This window comes from Sinocyclocheilus rhinocerous, unplaced genomic scaffold, assembly GCF_001515625.1.
Source record: "Sinocyclocheilus rhinocerous isolate Xijiao unplaced genomic scaffold, SAMN03320098_v1.1 scaffold162, whole genome shotgun sequence".
Lineage (NCBI taxonomy): Eukaryota > Metazoa > Chordata > Actinopteri > Cypriniformes > Cyprinidae > Sinocyclocheilus > Sinocyclocheilus rhinocerous.
The window spans coordinates 152,855-174,902 of record NW_015627229.1 but is presented as its reverse complement, the minus strand read 5'-3'; the positions used below and the strand labels follow the sequence as shown (position 1 = coordinate 174,902).

The 22,048-nt window shown below is 42.3% G+C and overlaps 1 protein-coding gene across 1 annotated transcript in view; it reads left to right on the top strand.

Annotated features, from left to right (window-relative positions):
* LOC107722753 (contactin-3-like) overlaps positions 1–22,048 on the top strand; it is a 78,092-nt gene that overhangs the window by 16,465 nt on the left and 39,579 nt on the right. The window contains exons 3-4 of the mRNA XM_016531223.1: positions 4,081–4,256; positions 15,934–16,029. Coding sequence (XP_016386709.1) covers positions 4,081–4,256; positions 15,934–16,029 — 272 coding nt within the window. The remainder of the gene's footprint in view (positions 1–4,080; positions 4,257–15,933; positions 16,030–22,048) is intronic.

Genomic DNA, 22,048 nt, shown 5'->3' with positions numbered 1-22,048 from the left:
TGAGGAAGAGATGGCCAGGACAAGTGTTTTCGGCCTCCTTTAATTCATACTCTAGGGGGGTTCTTATACTTATACATAAATCTATACCTTTACAAATAATTAACACTATTGAGGACAGACTGGGGAGGTACATAATCATCCAAGCCGAGATCCTTTCTGTTAGACTGAATATAGTGAATGTTTATGGGCCCAATGTGGATAATCCTATTTTTTACAGAAATCTATTTTTAATATTGGCTGAACTGCCAGGATATTTTGTTATAGGAGGAGATTTTAATTGTGCTCTATATCCAGAATTAGATAGATCAACTAAATCAGACCTCTCTCATTTACAGACCAGAATAGAGTTAAAACAGTATATGCAAGATTTTAATTTAATAGATATATGGAGGAACAGACACCCGACTTATTCAACTTATTCATGCTACTCTAGCACTTATAAAACATTCTCTCGTATAGACTATTTTCTTTTACTAATTTCCATAATTTCCAAAGTTAGTAAATGCTGGTATGATAGCATATTAATCTCAGATCATGCTGCAGTTTCATTTACATTAAACTTTCCAAATTTTTTATGCAGATCCCCAAGATGGCACTTACATATAACTTGGTTGAGAGATCCCGAATTTTTGGAGTTCATTGATAAACAGATAGATAACTATTTTGAAATTAACACGAATCAAACATCTGCTTCAGTCAGGTGGGAAGCATTTAAAGCTTTTATAAGAGGACGAATGATTAGTTACACAAATTATAAATATAAGCGCTGTCAAGTAGAAATGGTAGACCTTGAAAGCAAAATAAAAAAAATTGAATCTGAAATATACCAAAAAAGTACTCCTGATTCTCTTTTGGACCTGCACAAATTGAAAATTAAATATAATGAGCTTTCATTAGAACATGCAAAGAAAAGTTTGATGAGACTAAAACTTATTATGAAGGTGGGGAGAAGGCGGGTAAGTTACTAGCCTGGCGTATTAAGCAGTTACAAACTGAAAGAGCCATAAATTCCATACAGGGGAACGAGACACTGCGTCCTCTAGCCTTTTTGCCATGCTGCGGACGCAAACTTCTGATGAAGAAAGTGAATGATGTGTGCTACCGGCGCCTATTTTATAGTCGCACCGGTAGTGACGTCATGGCTGTCGCCGGCCAACGAGTTGGTGTTATTTCAATGTATGCTTCAGACACGGGTCACGACGAGGCGTTCCCCATAGCGACCCCTAGAGGACGCAGTGTCTCGTTCCCCTCAGGGAACCATGGTTACATACGTAACCTGAGACTTTTTCTTATATAAAAAATACGTATTAATACACAACAGACTCATCTTGAGTCAAAACCAATCTGAACTAGTCTCAGCTGGTTTGGCCTTTCTGTTTTATTTATGTATTTTTGTGGGAGACCCATGCTAAATCTAATTGGATTTAATTTCTCTTTGAAAAGCTGTTTTCTTCAGCCACTTCTCTGCCGTGGCTGCACTCTTTCTTTGACTCCCTCTTGTTCTCGTGATTGATTTCTGATCTCTGTGAATTTAATAGAATTTCATTTTATTTTAACTGCAGTATATATGTATCAAAGAACATTTTGGATGTTAAACAAGGTGTCAGAGTCTCCTCAATGACCACAAATGTAACCTATATATTTTGTTTTTATTCAAACGTTTGGGGCAGTAAGAAACGTTTAAAGGGGTCATATGATGCAATTTCAAGTTTTCCTTTCTCTTTGGAGTGTTACAAGCTGTTCGTGAATAGATAAGATCCCTAAAGTTGCAAAGACTAAAGTCTCAAACCCAAAGAGATATTCTTTATAAAAGTAAGACTCATCCACGTCCTCCTAAAACGCCCCGTTTAAACACGCCCCCACATGTCTATGTCACTGTGTGGGAAGATTTGCATAACACCGCCCAAATGTTCACGCAAAGAAAGAAGGCGTAACTTTGATTCTCGCTGTAGTATTGTAGCCACCGCCGCCATGTCGTGGAGATGCTGTGTTTCGTTGTGAAAGCGAAACTACTTTGTTTGGTCTTCCAAAAGAGGACACAACTAGAAATCAGTGGTTAAGTTGTATTTACAACACTGTTCCAGAACAGTTTAACCCAAATATTCAGATGTGTGCAGCGCATTTTATGGAGGACGAGGACTGTTTCCTGGGAGAGTATCCTACAATGCCGGTGTTCCGGTGAATTCAGTTCCCCTGTTTCCCCTCCGGCGCGCATGATAGAGGAGAAACAATAATGTACAGTATGTGGAAAATAATGTGTTTTTTTAACCTTGCATAAACACATTTCATTACACCAAATGCACAAAATAATGTTCTTTTTTTAGCGACGTCATATGACCCCTTTAATGTTGTAATGGATTTCTATTGCAAATAAATACTGTTCTTTTGAATTTATATTCTGTGACACTGAAGACTGGAGTAATGAAGCTGAAAATTCAGCTTTGATTACAGGAATAAAATACAAGTAGAAAGCAGTTAATGTAAATGCTAGTAATATTACACAGTATTAGCCTGCTGTTTTTGCGGTATTGTCAATCAAATAAATGCAGCCTTGATACTTCTTTATGTAACATTTAAAAACTTACTGTCTTACTGACCCCAAACATTTGAACCGTAGTGTATATAAAAATATGTTTAAATAACACAAAACTTACATTATTTTCCGACCTCATCACAAGCATTTCTTAAAGCTTAAATATTTTCATCTTGACAGAAAAACATTTAAAATGTTTATTTTTCTCCACTATTTTTCTGCACTGTTTGCCCTCCTCAGGAGACTGGAAAACATACTTAATGTATTCAGAATAATATACTGTTTGTCTACAGCATATAGTCCCTGAAAAAATTCCCTTCCAGTGAACCAGCCTATTTTTTTTTCTTTCTTAAAGAGCATCATTGAATTTGAGTGACAGGCAGAGCAAACAGTGGGCTTGTTCATGCAAATATATCTCTCCCAAGTCCCATGCATTAACTTGTGCAGCACGGTACAGATTTCTATCAATATGAAAAGGTCATAGACGTGGCCTTTAGTGTGTGGGAGGAAAACGTGACATCATGGTATCTTCAGTTTTTTGTGCATTGTATTGATTTCTATTGTGCATATAATCAGACAGGTAATTGATGTGGATCATGTCTTTGTCCACATCAAAACCAAATGGCCACTATAGTGCCCTTCTCTGTTTTATCCAGTCTGTCAATTAAAATGGCCCTTATTTGCTGTGGGATTCACACAGCAGACTCATTTCTTCTCATTTGTATGCCACATTGACAGAGAGGTCTGTTTTTTTTTCAGTGATTACGATTTAATAATGAGGTAAGGCAGTGATTACGTTACCTGACTGTATTGATTAGTTGTGTGATGACGTAAAGACGAGGCTTTTGTAGCAGGGGATCTGAACTTATGGGCGTCTCTGGGGTTTTGTGGTTTCAGATGTCTTGGGGTGACTGGTCCGGGCCATTGATCTGTTGTAAAAGTCCTGTCTTTCTACTTAACATCCTTTGCTGTTGCTAGTGTTTAAATGATAAAAAAAGAGAATTAAATAATTCTTATGTATTATTCGTATTAATTGGACTTGAGGTAGAGTGTTATTTTAGCATTGTTTATATACTATTATAATATGTATTAATAATTTAAATATATTTTTATTTTTATATTTTCAGTTTTCATTTTTAGTTCAAGTTTTAGTTATTTTGTTATGTGATTTTGTCTTTTTTTTCAGTTTTAGTTTTAGTAGTTTTATACTTCAACCTCGACTTGGTTATTTTATTTTAGTTAAAGTTTTTCACCTAATATTTAATTTTATTTAATTTTATTTTTTTCAATTATAGTAGTTTTACTCTTAGTTTAACAGCACTGGAGATGGACATGTCAGATGGACAGTCAGAATTTCCTTTCCCTAACCATTGTTTTTTCAAGGTTCAGGTCTTATTTTGTATTCTATATGTGGAAAGTCCAATATACAGTATATTACAAATAACAAACAGATATATCTCACTATGTTTTACTTTGAATGAAGAGAAAAATATCTTCTAGTACTCCAAACCGTTCACTCTCTGCTAACTTCCCTCTGTGTTACATAGGTGGAAAATGAACGACAGCTTCATTTACCCTCAACTTGGCTCTCGATACAGCATCTCAGGAGGAAACCTTCGAATCAGCCAGCTCAATAAGGAAGAGGATGCTGGTATTTACCAATGTCTGGCCTCCAACTCTTTCGGGACCATTCTGAGCAGAGAAGCTAGTCTTTACATTGCTTGTGAGTCTAAGTAATTTCTCTTCTCAAAAACTCAAGCACTTGAAAGTATGAGGGTCTATAGACTCAAACTTGAGACCAGTGATGCTTGGTTAGTCTTTTCCACATCATTTGATGTGGTTTTAGTGGATTTTCATTATACCTTTGTGAACTTGTATTTTAAAGTGGGTACAGTAGATAAAGCATGGGCACTGAATGTAGTCTGAGTTAATATTGCGAACAGCACTGCAGAGAGCAGATGATCCATATCGCATAAAAACGACTCATTAATGATGACTCAAATTAATCATAAACTTGGGGTTTGTATTTCTAGAATTACAAAGCATTTGCTCTGCATTTGCACTTATGGTAAAAGATCATATCATGAGGAATCGCTGTCCCTTTGTCTTCTGAGATAAAAAAAAATAACCATTTATGAAAACTAAACATATTTTTTCTACATTTATACAACTTTCTAAACAGTTTTGAAACATTTTGTGCTCAAACTACATTTAGAGGTAATCAAAATGCATGTAACTACACTGGACTTTTAGTATAAATGCTAATCTACCTTACATTTTTAAAATAATCTAATCTAATCTGTTTTACATTTCAAAACATTACCATAGACAATAAGTGCAGCTATGGTGAGCATAAGATACTTATTTCAAAAACATTTTAAAAGCATCTTAGAGACCCATACTTTTGAATGGTAGTGTAGTTCCAGATTAAACTGTAAATTAGAAATGATATAAGATTATATTTGAATTTTAAGCATCCAGGCTCCTTGGTTATTGTGAGACATTATGATCCAGGTCATATTCATAGACTTTTGAGATCTTACAGGGCTGCTGAAACTACTATTTCATGGGCCTCATTTACCAGTTTTCTATGTGTGATGTCTGCTGGATCTCTGGTGGCAAGGTGAGCTTGGTGCTTATCTATTTGATGCTAGCTGGTTCATCTGCAGAAATGATGCCCTGTGATGGATGTGAGTCTGAGTTCAGGAACCTGTTTCCTGCTGTCAGGCCCAGTGTGATCTTTACAACAGCTCTGGCTTCTGTGGTGAAGGTGGAACTCATGCAGGTCCTTAAGCTTTATGTGTTATCAATGTTTTCTCTCAATTACCTGGACCTAACCTGTTGTGGCTTCCAAACTGACCACTCTCCAATTGTCCAGCGCCTGTAATGCATCAGGGGAGGCTGATCTGAGACCTTTCTCTAGGTGTCTCACTCTTAGTATAACATATTATGTCAATTTAAGAGACTGAGTTTCTGAGCTATATTGAAGCTAAAAAATCATTTGTAACCTTTTCTTACAGCAGCTGGAATAATTAAACTTGTCATTTTGAGAATAGAGTCTTAATCAGTGCATGGTGGTAATGAAACACATGCACAGTACGTGACTGAAAATAGATTATATTCCAGTTTTAATTGTGCATCTGATTGCAGATACGTGGGATTACACTGTACTTACAAAAGACATGTTAATTATTAGTTCATATGACATTTTACAGGTGAAACTTGTATTATTTGGATAATACTTCCAAGACGTAGAATCTGTGATTTCGAAGTACAGTATCCACACCGGTGTGGTGACTCACAGCCCACACACACACCTCAAAACATTAGATTCATCCGTGCGGAGGAGCCATGCCGATGCACAACCCACATAAAGAAATTAATTCAACTTGATCTCATGATGAAAACGTACCTGTGGGAACTTTTTTGCAAGACGCTATATATGTAGCGCCATGTACAATTTAGTTACATATTTGATGTGAAATGTACACTGAGTTGCACTAAAAGAGTGTTTGGATATTTCCCCGGAACATTTTATATGTGTCACTGTAGTTCTGACTTGGAAATGTCCATTGAGTGGCACTATAACTCTAATGCTCCGTGACGTTTTAAAATAACGTACCATCTGCACTACACCTAAACCTACCCGAAAGTATGAACAAAAGCGAATGTGACATAAAAACGCAATCACAAGCATGCCGTTTTAGCTTGTTTTTCGATCTTTCATCTCAGCACATTACTCTTGAGTCATGTTTTTCACGGGATTTGTACTCAAGGATTCCGCATCCTAAGTCCAATTCCGTGCAGGCTGAGCTACCGAGCAAGCTTGTTACATCCAGAAAGCGAAACATATGGAGCTGTAATCATAACTGTGTACGAAAACGATTACAAGTGGTCACTGTTTTACCGCCTCTGGTGTTCATTTCTGTTGGAAACTGCAGTGATATGTACTTATTGGTATGTATTTCGCGTCTTGTGAAAAAGTTCCCACAGGTACATTTTCATCATGAGATCAGGTAGAGATAATTCCGCAAATAACTGCAATTGCAGGTTTCAAATGGAGATGGCGATAAAGAGGCAAAACTTAAGGACTGCAACTTTAATTAAATAACAAAATGTGACACAAAACATCCTAATGTACATTACTGATAACAAAAATTAGAAGAAACAAAATTATTTGAATAAAACATAATCATATGTGATGTATTATGCAGGGACTTTTGGGAATGTCCTTTTACTGTTTTTCACCATAAACCACACATTTTACAGTGAAATTGCACATAATTTTTACTGTAGGGTTTTTTCCAGTCTTTTTCTGTAAATATTACACATTTTTATTTGCAGTGAATGTAATGGTTATTGCATGTGACAGGCATTTAAATGTTTTATATTCCAAATTTAAATAATTGAAATTAATAGTCATTTGACTTTAAAAGAAAGACAAAAGTCAGTTGCTTTTTGTTAATGGTAATGTAAAATCAGTTCTGCATTTTGTTCACAAAATTCTAGACCCAAAACTAACTGAAGTTACTTCAATTTGTGCACAAGAGTGAATGTTTTTTGTTTTTTTTTTCATTTTGTGTATAACAGAAAGCACCTTTCATGAACAAAAAAAATGTACCCAGCACATCAAAAAATGCCTTTAAAATACCACCAAACACACAATATCTGAATGAGATACAGAATATATTTGGTTCACAAAAGAACAAAGGTAATACACTTTCTGTTTGTAATTCCTTCTGTCCATGATAGTAGTAGCAGACACTTTGCCAAAGAATGCCTTTTAAGTGGGGCTGTTGCCAAGGGTTAAATTGGGGCAGAATGGCATTGGGAGGCTGGGAGTTGTGTGTACAGGGCATTTAGGGTTCCCCACCTCTAAAATTCATAAGTATATAAAGTTGATCGAAAGTGATTTCAAAAAGAAAGAGCTAAATTTATTGTAATATATGTATATATATTTTTTTTTTTAAAAGTGTAACATTGGGTGATTTTGGTTTCCTTTTGCTGGACTGCTTTGCTTATGCTCCAAATGCAGTATCCATTCTAGTCTAGAATATTCTACTAGCCATTAATGCTAGCTTGATTAGATATTTTAAGCACTCAGACACTTGGTGCAGCGTAGCTATTTATTCTTCTTTCACCTAATCATGTTGATCTTTTGTGTTTTCTGCTTCATTTGGTTTGACATCTGTATCTAATCTGTATCTATGGTTGCTAGCAAACTTTGGTTGTTAAAATGCTTCACAAGCCAATGATTCCCTGCTGAATGTGCTTAATAATTTGAGACACATATGTGTGCATCTGCATATCTTATTATGGTACGCTAGTAGTCTAATAATTCATTTTGTCATGATGATTCGTGCACAACCTTAGAATGGATTGAGGAAAAACTCAGGGCAAGAGAGGGAGATTTAATGGTACACTAGAAAATGCTTTTGTATCATTAAGAGTTTATGGTGAAAAGGCAAGGCTATTGCATTTGAGCCACAGCGATCCATGCTTTCTACATTAAAACTGCTCTGAATGTTAAAGGTAGATGTTTACTTGAGGAATAGACATTTTTAGACTGATAAATCTAACACTAAACCATTAAAGTCTTAAATCACTAAAGCTGCAGTGCATTTCCACTGCTACCCTGGAGAGAATCTCCTGTGTGGTCCACTATAGCTCATGGACTCAACCCAATATATTTTTGGTTTCTGGAGACAGCAGAGGACAATCTGTGAAGGTCTAAAGCTTCTTCCGGGTGCAGATATAAATTTAAGTTGTTTCAAAATATTGTTTGCAAGCCTAACCTTCAGAATGACTCCAAGAATAAAGCTAAATTTATTTTGGAAATGGTGTCAATTTGAGTGACATTGAAACAAATTTAGTGTAGGATGTACTTAAATTTACTTTACTTTAAATTTACTTCAGTTTCACAAATTTTACAAAGAAACAGCAAGTAACACATTGAATTAAATGTGAAATTTTGAAGACTGTGAAATTACAACGACTGAAATAGTATTTTCTTGTAAAACAATAATCTGTTTTATTCACACTGAAAAAAATCTGAAATTAGTAATAAACTTCACATAAAAACAACAGCACTCATCCTGCACGATCACAATCAAGACCAGTATAAAGCCACCTTCACTCCTCACCAACCTTTGTCTGGTCTTGAAGTTGCTACCACAGACTTACCTGACTCACCTACCGTTGGATACTCACCTGCTGATCCCGATCTTCATCTCTTGCTAACCAAGTCCTCGGAAACCTGTGAAAAGGAGAAAGAGCCTGTTAGCTCACTAAGCTAAGTTGACTTATCTCCAGTATAGTAGAGACTTACCTGCTGACTCTCCATTCCTCTGCACTCTATTCCTGTTGCTCAATAAATACCATCTCACTTACCAGTTTCTCCATTTGTGGTCTCCTTCTGTTCTGTGACAGAAGACCAGTCCTAGAGAAGATTTCAGCAGCATGAATCCACAGCTGCCAAACCCGCTCACCCTCGAGGACTTTGTTCAAGCTGTCAACGCCGCACTTGCACCTCTCACTAGCGCTGCATCTGCCTCCGCCAGTCCCATGGCTCGGCCCGCTATGTTCTCTGGAGAGGCGATGGATTGTAGTGGCTTTTTGTTGTAGTGTTCTCTGTTTTTTTTAAATGCAGTACCGAAGCCCTCCCCACCGAAAGATCGAAGATCACCTTCATGATTACACTCCTGACTGGACGTGCTCTGCAGTGGGCGGAGTCCCTCTGGAATGCCAACAGTCTTGTAACACAAACACTCAACACTTTCACAAATCATTTTAAGGAGGTCTTCAGGCAAGCTGTGTCGGAACTGTCTGTTCAGGGTCGATTATTCAAGGAGGCAGCTTGGTGTGGGAATATTCTGTTCAATTTCGCACTCTCGCGGCCTCGAGTGGTTGGAATGAGATCGCTTTCCTCACTGCTTTCATTACTTCAGAGTTATGTGCCCTCTAGAAGCTTGCGTTCTGCAAGTGAACGGCGTATTATTGTGCCATCTCAAAGAGGCACAAAATCACTTTCACAGACTTTTTCATTAACTGTTCCCTCCGCTACGTGTACTGCGTTAGGCTAACTGAGACTTGTCATTTGCACTTACAGTATATATTGTTGCTCTTTTGTTCGTTTTGACTGCTTTTATTGTCCTCATTTGTAAGTCGCTTTGGATAAAAGCGTCTGCTAAATGACTAAATGTAAATGTAAATGTAAATGCTTTCCGGCAAGGACTGAATCCTCGCATCCGCTGACAGATGGCGATCTATGATGACACTGTGGGACTCGAGACCTTCATCTTAAAGGCTATTCGTATTTCCCAACATCTCACTGCCTGTGAAGTAGATATGCCACTCTCTCCATCGCCTTCAATCACATCATCAGCTCCAGCACCAGAGCCGATACAGCTCGACTCATACCACCTGACCCGCACAGAGCGTGATAGAAGAATAAACTCTGGCCTCTGTCTGTATTGTCGGGTTAGCGGTCACCTTCTCCATACCTGTCCCATTCGTCCGCCCCGCCCAACGGTGAGTACCATCCACTTGAACCCTCAAATCAGAACTTTATCTTGTATGACCATACAATTAATTTCTCCTCACGCTTCCATTTCAGCGCAAGCCCTCATCATCACCGGGTCCTCGGGGAACTTCATCTCAGTAAACATGATGGATTGTCTGCAATTAAAAAGGGAATCTCACTCCCAGATATTAAACATCACCATTCAAGGAAAACCGCTGGGCAGGGCAAGGTTAGGTACCGCTCCCCTAACTTCACGCTCCATGTCGGGTGCCTGCACGTGGAAGTCCTCACATTTCTAGTGCTGAAGGTCCTGGGATGCCCGTGGCTCACCTAACATTCTCCTCACTTGGATTGGAAGAGCAACGAGGTCCTACGGTGGAGTGAATACTGTTTCCATCATTGCCTGCCCCAAATCTCTCCATCTACCAGGTCTCAGATCCCTATTTGTTCTACCAGTGTGGAGAGCCCCGAGCCAGTAGAGAAAACTGATTACCTCCAGAGAACTGGCATTCCAGGACGTCTTCAGTAAGCGGGCCGCCACCAAGTTACCACCGCATAGGCCATGGGACTGTGCAATTGACCTGCTGCCTGGAGCTAAACTCCCGAAAGGTAGAGTGCATCCACTGTCCATCCCGGAGCAAGCTGCTATGGAGGAATATATCAAGGAGGCTCTCCGTCAATGCTTCATCAGTCCTTTCACCTCGCCAGCTGTGTCAAGCTTCTTCTTCGTCAGCAAAAAGGATGGAGGCTTACGACCATGCATCGACTACAGGACCATGAATTCACAGACTGTTAAGTATCCATATCTGTTACCCCTGGTTCTGGCTGCCCTCAAGGAACTTCCTGGAGCTCGCATCTTCTCCAAACTGGACCTGCGAAGCGCATACAACCTCATTCGAATCCGCCCTGGAGACGAATGGAAGACGGCCTTCATCACACCTACTGGCCACTATGAGTATTGGGTGATGACATATGGGCTAGCCAACTCTCCGTCTGTCTTCCAGGGATTCATGAATGAGGTGTTCCGGGAGTTTCTCCACTGATTCGTTATTGTCTACATCGACGACATTCTCATGTACTCCCGGGAACTGGCCGAACATCGCCACCAAGTGGAGCAGGTCCTTCAGAAGCTGAGAGAATACCACCTATACCTCAAGCTGGAGAAGTGTGAGTTCCACCAAACTACCATCCAGTCCCTGGGTACGTCATCTCCCCTCAAGGAGTACAGATGGACAACAAGCTCCAAGCCATTCGTGACTGACCCTTACCTTCATCAGTAAAAGAATTACAGCGCTTTCTAGGTGGAAACCATGAGTTGTTGGCTATCAAGCTTGCACCTGGAGGAGTGGAGACACTGGCTGGAGGGAGCCATCCATCCTTTCCAAGTCATTATTGACCACCGCAATCTAGAGTATTTACGAGATGCTAAACGTCTGAATCCTCGACAGGCCCGTTGGGCGCTCTTCTTCACTCGCTTTAATTTTACAGTCACCTACCGATCCGGGATCCAGAATTCCCATGTTGATGTTCTTTCCCGTCTCCACCAACCCTTGCAAGACAACACAGCCCCAGAAACCATTCTCCCTCCAGCCCTCATTGTAAGTCCCATTGAATGGTCCCTGGATGAGGACATTCGACAAGCCACACTCATGGAACCTGCTCTGCCGGGAGGTCTGCAGCCTTCAGCCTTCTTTCACCTCCTAGGAGTCTCCGTTAGTCTCACCTCCGGATACCACCCACAATCCAACGGCCAGACTGAGCAGAAGATTCAAGACATTGGGAGGTACCATCGCAGTTACTGCCACCAGACCCAGCACGGCTGGAGTCCCTTCCTTCCCTGGGCCGAGTACGCACAAAACTCACTCCGCCAGCACTCACCCCCTTCCAGTGCGTACTCTGCTACCAATCCCCCTTATTTCCTTGGGATGGAGAGCTCTCGGAAGTCCCAGCTGTGGACTACTGGTTCAGGGAGAGCAAGAGGGTTTGGGACTCAGCACACATCCATCTCCAGCGGGCAGTCAGGAGACATAAGGCCCACGCTGATGCCCGCCACATACCTGGACCGCCTTACCATCCTGGTGACAAGGTATGGCTATCAACGTGGGACATCCGTCTCCAGCTGCCCTGCCTTAACCTGAGTCCCCGCTTCATCGGTCCATTCACCATCAAGAGGCAGATAACTGATGTCACGCACCAACTGGACCTACCACCCACCTACCGTATTACACCAACCTTTCACATATCCCTTCTGAAACCATACACTAACCCTATCTCTCCTCCTTCCACTGGACCTGACGAGTCAGACGTGCCTCCTCCTCCAGAGATCGCCAACAAGGATTCCATCTACCGAGTTAACTTCATCCTGGATTCCCGGCGTCAAGGCGGCAGCCTTGAATATCTGGTGGACTGGGAGGGCTTTGGCCCAATGGAACAGTCCTGGGTGCCTCAAGACGATATACTTGTCCCCTCTCTGCTGTCTGTCTTCCATCAACTCCACCCAGATAAGCCAGCACCCAGAGGACCTGGCCATCCTCGTCGCCAGCAGCGGGTGTCGGGAGCCGTCAATGGAGCAGGGGGTACTGTCAGGGAAACACCAGACTCGTCAGGTCCCAGCACTCATCCTGCACGATCACAGTCACCTGAGTTCTGATTCCCTGCACCTGTCACCACGTAATCAAGACCAGTATAAAGCTACCTTCACTTCTCACCAACCTTTGTCTGGTCTTGAAGTTGCTACCACAGACTTACCTACCATTGGATACTCACCTGCTGATCACGATCTTCATCTCTTGCTAACCACGTCCTCGGAAACCTGTGAAAAGGAGAAAGAGCCTGTTAGCTCACCAAGCTAAGTTGACTCATCTCCATTATAGTAGAGACTTACCTGCTGACTCTCCATTCCTCTGCACTCTGTTCCTGTTGCTCAATAAATACTGTCTCGCTTACCAGTTTCTCCATTTGTGGTCTCCTTCTGTTCCGTGACACTCAGATCATTTGTGGGGTTTTAAAAGAGATATAACCTCAAAGTTAACAAATCTTACTTGTGATTGCTCACATGAACATTTATTAGATGTTTTTTTTATATATACTCTCCAAAAATAATTTCCTACATCCCATCAGCAGCACTGGCCTGTGTCTGTGTACTATTGATTTATTGCATTTCCAGAATTACACTTAAATATGCTTTTAATTTTTGCTAATTTGTTTTATATTAAACATAATTTGAATGTTGAAGTAGTATGTTGGTACACTTAACCTCTTGGTTTTCTCAAATTCATTGTTATTATATTATTATGGAGATGCTAGAAAAAGCATTTTCCGTCACCCTGTCTTTTACAGGTCACAAATTCATTACTTTCGATACAATACAGTATTCAGTCTCTGCAGCTTCACACGGGCTTACGGTGTTTACTTTGCCGAGAGCAATGAATAGAACACAACGTATTGTTGATAACCGAGAAGCCAATTAGAGGCAGTGGAGTGTGTCTTTCTCTTGATGAATGCTTTATATGTACAGCATCCGAAGAGCAGATGATTTTATTGCATATGTATAGCAGAGAGTTGTCGGTTTATTTATTTTGGCCTCATAGAAATGTCTTGTAAGGACTCTTTAATGAGATACGTGAACTGAAAAATTTGTCTACTGAACATTCTGGAAGAAAACTTTTCCTGATGTGGGTAGTTCAGTGGAACTTGCGTGCGGAGCACAAAAAAGTACCCCTCTCTTACAGAGACATGCTTTAAAGCCTGATCATACCCCTGCTTTGTGGATGGTGTCGAAATAGTTTGTGTCGTGGAGGCGTGTGGGGATTGTGGTGTTTTGAGTGGATGTGTTGTTCATGCATATTCTGTTTGAATTTGCTGTTCTCTAGACACAACCCCCTCACTGAATTCAGTGCAGGTGAGGCAAACACAACCTCCATCATTGTCCCCTTCACAGAATAAAGCGTAAGATACTCACAAATGAAAGTATGCAGCTTACTTTATTTGTTGGATTATTTTTCATTATCTTTATCCTCATGGGTTTTTAAAACAATGAAGAAGAAAAGTGGAGTTTAGTTGTTTATTCTCAACTTCATAAATTACACAAATTGAAAAATTCTCTGATCATTTGCACAAGTTCTAAGCCTGTATGATGCGCTTTATTCTGTTGGATACAAAAGCATAATTTAAGACTGGAATACACTACACAACTTTTGCCCCGACTTTTGTTGATGCTAGTTGCCGAAAGTTAGAGCCAGTCTACAGATTTTAGTTGACAGATTCCATAGAAAATCGCATAGTGTATGATGGTCACAGACTCTGATTTTTAGCTTCAGACTATCATTCCATCCAGTCGTCAGAGATCAAACATGTTTGATATTTTCAGCTGATTTTAGAACATTATTGTTTTCAATTGTCAACCAAGGTGCAAGTTTCTGCATGAGTTTGTTGTGATTGGAACGACTTTAAAGTCTGGTAGTGTGTGATCTTTAGTCATTTTGTGTTTGATGGCCAGTTTTCCTCTAAGACTATTTACAGTACAAAGTCAGTAAATCTTTTTAGATTTTTAAAATCGTGTAGTATATTCCAGCCTTTAGGCATGATGTTTAGGTTGCTCTTTATCATACAATGAAAGTGAATGATAGTGACCATGGACTGCCAGGCTCCAAAAAGCAAAATAAAACAAACACAAAATAGTATCATAAAATTATTCCATGCGAGTCTTGACACTATATTCCAAGTCTTCAAAAGCCATAATTTTTCTGTGACAAAGACACTCAAAATCTAATCTTTATAATCTCAGTTTTTATTTGTGTTTTCAATTTTGGTACATCGTGATCAGTTATGAGACTCACAAGAACTGATGACATTTGACATCACTGGCAAACCTGAGTGTGGGCAAACCTGAATGAGATTTAAGCTGCAGGACAAAATTATCAGAAGATAAATTCAGTTCTGCAGTTCAGTGGGATAATTTTATAGAGCTTATTGTTATTTCTGAAACACGACAACTCACAGAGCCGAACCTCCCTATACGCAAAATACGCAAGGGGGCCCCCCAAAACACCAGGGGGCCCCCTTGCTCTCAAATATGATTTAAAGGGGTCCTATTTTGCTCTTTTACAAAGTCTTGATTTTGTTTTGGGGGTGTACTAGAACGGGCTCTCATACAAGGTTGTTCGAAAAACACATTATTTTTCACATATTTTACATTATTACTCTCCCCAGTCTGGCATGAACAGCTCGAATAGTTCCTGTATCAAATGAAAGCCCGTCTTCTGAAATACGAAATGTGCTGTGATTGGTTAGCTGGGCCAGTGTGTGTTGTGATTGGCTCCACTCGGCGCCTGGTCGGGAAATGTCATGCCCCTTACCATAGCCGCCTGTGAGCTTCAGTGTAAATATTGCGTCAATATGAAATCAATTTGAGCGCGATTTAAACCCGGATGATTGTAAGCAACCACTCTAAGTTCGTCTGCCTTGGGAAAGCTAGCGTGTCTCCGACATAGTGATAACACTTGTTGTCTTCTCTAGTGCAGCTCAGCCAGGTCTCGTCCCATTCGTCGATATTTGTGATATCACAAAACATCTCCTTTTGTCTTCCACAGCAGAAAGAAAGTCTAGAATGGAATGTCATAAAGACAAGTATATAATGGTATCAGTTTTGTATGAACTGATTTTGTTGGATCTAGACTCCAAACTGCATTATTTTCTATTTGTTTAAAACAGTATACAATGTCATTAAATGTAATTGTTATTAAAGGAAAGTGTACTCAGTCCATCAAACAAGCCATTGTTATTAATGAGGGTATAAACTGTGTCTAGATTACATTGTTAAATATGACCAGTATTGCTTATTTCTTTCTTTTCTGTCTGACATTTGTTTTTCTAATAGATCTGGAGGAGTTTAAAACCCAGAGGAGAAGTCCAGTGAGCGTCAGAGAGGGGCAAGGTGTGGTTCTTCTCTGTGGCCCTCCAGCACATATGGGAGGTGAAACGTTTTATTGTCTATTTGCTGGCCGACTGATTTTGTTTTTTTAATGGTCGATGGTGATATTGAGAGAAAAAAAATGTGGACATGGCCAATGTAGTGACAAAATGTATTACATGGCTCTTTAGAATGCTTAATTCTGATTAGTAAGTTGTGAGATTTTTCAGTCTAAACTTCACTCTTCAATGACCACTAAATTGCAACAGGCAACCAATTTTTTACATAGGTGTGCTACTGTTATACAGTATTCATGTATTTTGTATTAGTTACTCATCTATTTCTTTTTACACAATAAATAATTTCAAAACAAATACATTTTTTATGCCCATTTATTTATTTAAGTAGCTGTGTAATGAACATCCATCCTGTCATTATTGCTAAATAAAACCATTTGTGGTTATAAGGCCTGGTGCATCAGTGTATTTTATGATAATAACTGACTGACTGTACATTACCCCTTATGTGTATGATATAATTCTACGTAATGACAGAAAATGAAACACAATATCTGCCAATATGCCAGTCTATCTACTGGGATAGTCTTTCTTGCAACCCTACACAGGACATACAGTATCAATCTATATCTGGTCTTTATTAGAATGACAAAGAAAAAATCAAGATCAATGATAATTCAATATGTTTAACAATATTCTCATTCATGAGCTTTATGTTGTGCCTCATGTGAGTTATCATATGTGCAGATGTTACCTGTTCAGAGAGACTTTGCTCTATGCAGCTTCTACTGTTTGTTCCTATTAACCGTCCCCCAACCAGCAATTATGGTCCTCTGTAATTTGCTCACAGTATAAAGGCTTTTCAACCTCACTGCCCATATAACAGCATAAACACATATTACCTCCTTTTCCGCTGTTGATTTAGTGCCCTTAAGTGGCACACTACAGAGCACAAGTTCAATGTTATGCAAGGCAAACTTTTTTGTATTTGCTCTTTGCTGTTAACTCAATGAGTGGCCACACTTAAGAAACCCTGAACAGACTGCTTAATAGACTTTTTTTGTCATCACTTAGACTGTTGACATTTTCAAGAACAGAACATGTTGAACTCAGAAAAAACAGGGCACTTTCAAAAGGGTCACAGGAAAGGTTATTACATTGATGCGCAAAATAAGCACAACAGCGTTTATTTACTGAAAAGTGAGACAGCTTATAAGACAGCTTATAAGCAGTGTCATTTCACTATAAGAAAATGTGTTTAAGATGTCAAATGTAGGGTAATGTTTTCAACATATTAAAAACACACAACATGCTTTGGATGTTTAAGTATAAAAGCTGTTCCCTATCTGTCGGTCACTACGAGTTATGTCGTGACGACATAGAGGGTTCACTTGGGAGCCCCAATCCTCTCTGACTTTAAGAGAAAACGCCAATGAAATTTGGCTAGTGCTTCATCTCCACAAAGCCCTTTACTCATCTGACTGGAAGAAGCTGTTCCTGGTTGGCGTTACGGTGCAAACAGCGGTGTCCCTGTCATTAGTGATTCCCCTAAGCACTTCAACTGAAAGAGTAGTTTCTCTAAAAGAGCGGTCGGTTAGCTTTTTTTTTTAAAGATGCCGTTCCGTCCATGTTTTCTTGGTTGCGGTCTTTTCCTATCCTCTGTTGACGGACACGATCGTTGTCTTCAGTGTCTGGGCATCCAACACGCTGAAGCTGCATTCGTGGATGACTCATGCGTTCATTGCGAGCGTATGAGGATGGCTTCGCTGCAATCTCGCCTCTCTTTCCTCACTGGGAACGGAGCAGCACCCTTTGTCTCTACCCGTCCCGGTTTCCCTGTCACGAGCAGGGGACCGTCAGCTAGAGCTCTGGGAGATCTGAGGGTCACAGTGAGAGCTTCTCTGCTGGGCACGTCCCCCCGGACCTCTCACTCCTCCCGCAGCGAATGTTCCGTACGGCTCGAGTAATTTTGCTGGCCCGGCTCGTGACGGTCCCAGCATTTCATTCGGTGCGCCGCCGGAGGATCGGAGCTGACGACCATGCTTGCCCGGGCAGCCGTGAACATCGGGCTGGAGGTGAACACACCGCCCAGTCCCGAGCCCTCGTGGCTGGATGATTGGATTCTCGGGGCGCGGCTCACAACCGCATCCTGCCTTTTTTCCCGGAGGTGCATGAGGAGCTGACAAAGTCATGGACGGCCCCTTTTTCGGCCAGAAGCCGCTCGTCTGGGGTACGTTGACATTCCACAGGTGGAGAGAGCACTTGGAGGAATCGTTCTCATCTCCCATCCAAAGCCTGTAAGCTGATGCTGGCTCTCGCTGCCAAAGCTTACAGTGCTGCGGGCCAAGTCGCCTCTGCCCTGCATGCCATGGCTATCCTGCAGGGCCACCAAGCCAAGGCACTAAAACAAATGCATGAGGGTAGTACCGACCTGGGGTTGATGCAGGCGCTGCGCTCGGTGACTGACTTCGCCCTCCGGGCAAGGAAAGTCACGGCGCCGTCCCTCGGGAAGGCGATGTCCACGTTAGTGGCCCAAGAGCGCCATCTCTGGCTCAACCTTGCTGAGATGAGAGACGTTGACAAAATTCGTTTTCTTGATGCTCTCATCTCGCAGGCTGGCCTGTTCGGCGACATCCAAGACGTGATCCTCCGTCTACCACTGTTCCGTCACGTGCCCCGCCTCAGTCTGCCCGTCGCCGAGGTCGCCCCCGTGTCCTCCAGAGCGTCTCCGCCCCATGCTGAGACAGCGTCAAGACACAGTGGGCTGACAGTGAGCGACGTGCTGCCTCCTCACTCTCGCCCACGACACCCCCTATCGCCAGCGCCCAAGAGATCACGGCTCGGGGATGTGTTGCCTCTCCACGCATCTATGGCCAGTCCCTCCGGGGACACGGGGAGTCCTGCTGTGATGAGCCAGGACGCGATGCCTTCTGTGCCATCCAGCACGACTTTCCACCACTGCACCACTGCGGATGCATCAATTGTCCCTTTGGTGCCACTAGTACGGAGCTTGGAGGCATGGCTTGTGCTGCCCAACCCATCCCGCTGGCTCATTCGGACAATTTGACTCGGTTACGCGATTCAGTTCACCAGGCGACCTCCCAGGTTCAGCTGCATTCTCGAGACATCGGTGGCAGCCCGAGATGCCTCTGTCCTGCACGACGAGATTGCTGTTCTACTGGCGAAGGATGCAATCGAGCCTGTCTCTCCAGCCGAGATGAAGTCAGGGTTTTACAGCCCTTACTTCATCGTGCCCAAGAAAGGCGGTGGCCTTCGGTCAATCCTGGATCTGTGAGTCTTGAATCGGGCCCTTCACAAGCTTCCATTCAAGATGTTGACGCAGAAGCGCATCATCAGGTGCATCCAGCCCCAGGATTGGTTTGCAGCGGTCGACCTGAAGGACGCTTGCTTTCATGTCTCGATTCTTCCTCGACACAGGCTATTTCTACAGTTTGCGTTCGAGGGTCGGGCATGGCAGTACAGGTTCCTCCCCTTCGGGCTGTCCCTGTCCCCCCCTCTTGTCTTTACGAAGGTCACGGAGGGCGCCCTTGCCCCATTATGGGAAGTGGGCATCAGGATCCTCAACTACCTCAATGACTGGTTCATCATGACCCAATCACGAGAGCAGTTGTGTGATCACAGGGACCTGGTGCTCTAGCACCTCAGTCAGTTGGGGCTTCGGGTCAACTGGGAAAAGAGCAACCTCTCCCCCATGCAGAGGATCTGTTTTCTCTGTGTGGAGTTAGACTCGGTGAGTATGACGGCGCGGCTCACCAGCAAGTGTGCCCAGTCAGTGCTGAACTGCCTGAGTTCCTTCAGAGGCAGGAACGTGGTATCTCTGAAACACTTTCAGAGGTTCCTGGGCATATGGCATATATCCTGGAGCCACAGTCACGCCGCTCGGATTGCTTCATATGAGACCACTTCAGCACTGGTTACACTCCCAAGTCCCGAGATGGGCATGGCATCATGGTTCAGCCCCTGGACAGACCTTGCCTTTCTACGGGCTGGGGTGCCCTTAGAACAAGTGTCCCGGCATGTCATTGTCACGACAGATGCCTCCAGTACGGGCTGAGGCACTACATGCAATGGGCAGGCAGCCTCAGGGCTCTGGACGGGGCCTTGACTGCTTTGGCACATCAATTGCCTAGAGCTGTTGGCAGTGCATCTTGCCTTACAGCAGTTCCAGCCACTGCTACAGGACAAGCACGTGTTGGTCCGCACGGACAACACTGCAGCCATGTCGTACATCAACCGACAGGGAGGTCTATGTTCACGTTGCATGTCACAGCTTGCCCATCATCTCCTCCTCTGGAGTCAGACGGCTCAAGTCTCTGTGCGCCGTCCACATTCCAGGGAACCTTGCACAGTTCCAGACACTGTGCAAGGTCAGGGAGGACGAGGAACTGGACCACTCGGACCTGGTTTTCGGAACTCATGGTCCTCGCGACAGCCCCTCCCTGGCACATCCCTCTGAGGAAGGACCTCCTTTCTCAGGGGCTCTGCACCATATGGCACCCGCGTCCAGATCTTAGTGATCTGCTACCGGCGGTGGTAAACACGATCACTCAGGCTAGAGCACCCTCGACGAGGCAAGCCTATGCTCTGAAGTGGAGTCTGTTCGTGAACTGATGTTCTTCCCGCCGAGAAGACCCCAGAAGATGCATGATTGGAGTAGTGCTTTCTTTCCTGCACGAAAGGTTGGAGCGTAGGCTGTCACCCTCCACCTTGAAAGTGTATGTGGCTGCTATCGCAGCACATCACAATGCAGTGGACGGCTGGTCCCTGGGAAAGCACAATCTCATCGTCAGATTCCTGAGGGGTGCCAGAAGGTTAAATCCTCCTAGGCCACCCCTGGTGCCCTCCTGGGATCTCTCTACTGTCCTGGCTGGCCTTCAGAGTAGAGGCCTGCAAGCCCGTCAGGTACATTCGGGCCGGGCTCGGGCCATTTTTTTTTTTACAGATCGGGCTCGGGTCGGACTCGGGCTCATTTAGCTTCTCTCCTTTTATTGTGCCCATATACGCGCAGAGCACACATAGGCTACTGTATGAAATATTGTTATATTGATTATATTATATATAGGCCTATTATACATAGCATATGCAATAGCAATAGGCTAAAGCGTGCCGCAAAGCCTCAGCAAAAGTAATTACCATGAATGTGTCGGGGGAAATATTTGAATTATTTATTAATACATTAGTGTTTTCTGAATTCGTGTCGCAAAGATGAAGATGACGATCCTGACTCGCCATCTCCTCATTGGACGCGCCTAAGGTAGTAATTTAAAATGTTCTATAGATATATTTAGCAAGTCTGTGAGGCAAGTATTCGCTGAGTTTCGGTTCATCATTGTGAAGCGCTCCTGGCCGAAATTGCAGAAAGCGGATCCTGTATTTATCCTTTATTTTATAAAAGCACAACGTTTTGTTGATATTGTGAGTGCACACAAATAAAAGTAGACCCTTTACAGTTCCAAGTGATGCATTATTCTTACCTTTATGAGCAAAAATGACGGCATATTTTCCAATGCAAGTGATCGCGCCGGCGCCTCCATGTCATGTAAAGCGCGCTTTAGCTCTCCGAACAAACGATTAGATATGTGTCTAATAGCACACATTTATATAGGTTAAACATTTAAACTAACATTGTGATATGCTTGAACTGTTTTATATCTATAGATTTTATTTTAGGCAAGTCGTGATGATTTGAGAAGGCTAAATTGATCAAACATTATCAACTCACTGTCTGCCGCTGGCCGCTTGGTCGTTACTTTAAAAAACAAAAACTTACATTTAACGAACAAAAAAATGCTCCAAACATTTTTCTAAATTAACTTAATAAAAAAACGAGACGAAATATAATCACTTTGACATTACATACAAAACTGAACTATTTGAATTGCTGAAACAGTAGTAGGCCAATAAGCTGTTTTGGGAGAAGGGGGGAAAAAAGACGTGCTCGGGTCGGACTCTTGCCAAGAATTCTGATGAGCTGTCGGACAAGAGCCGGGCTAGGGCCTGAGCGTCTCGGGCCAGGGCCGGGCTAGGGCCTATATTTGAGGCCC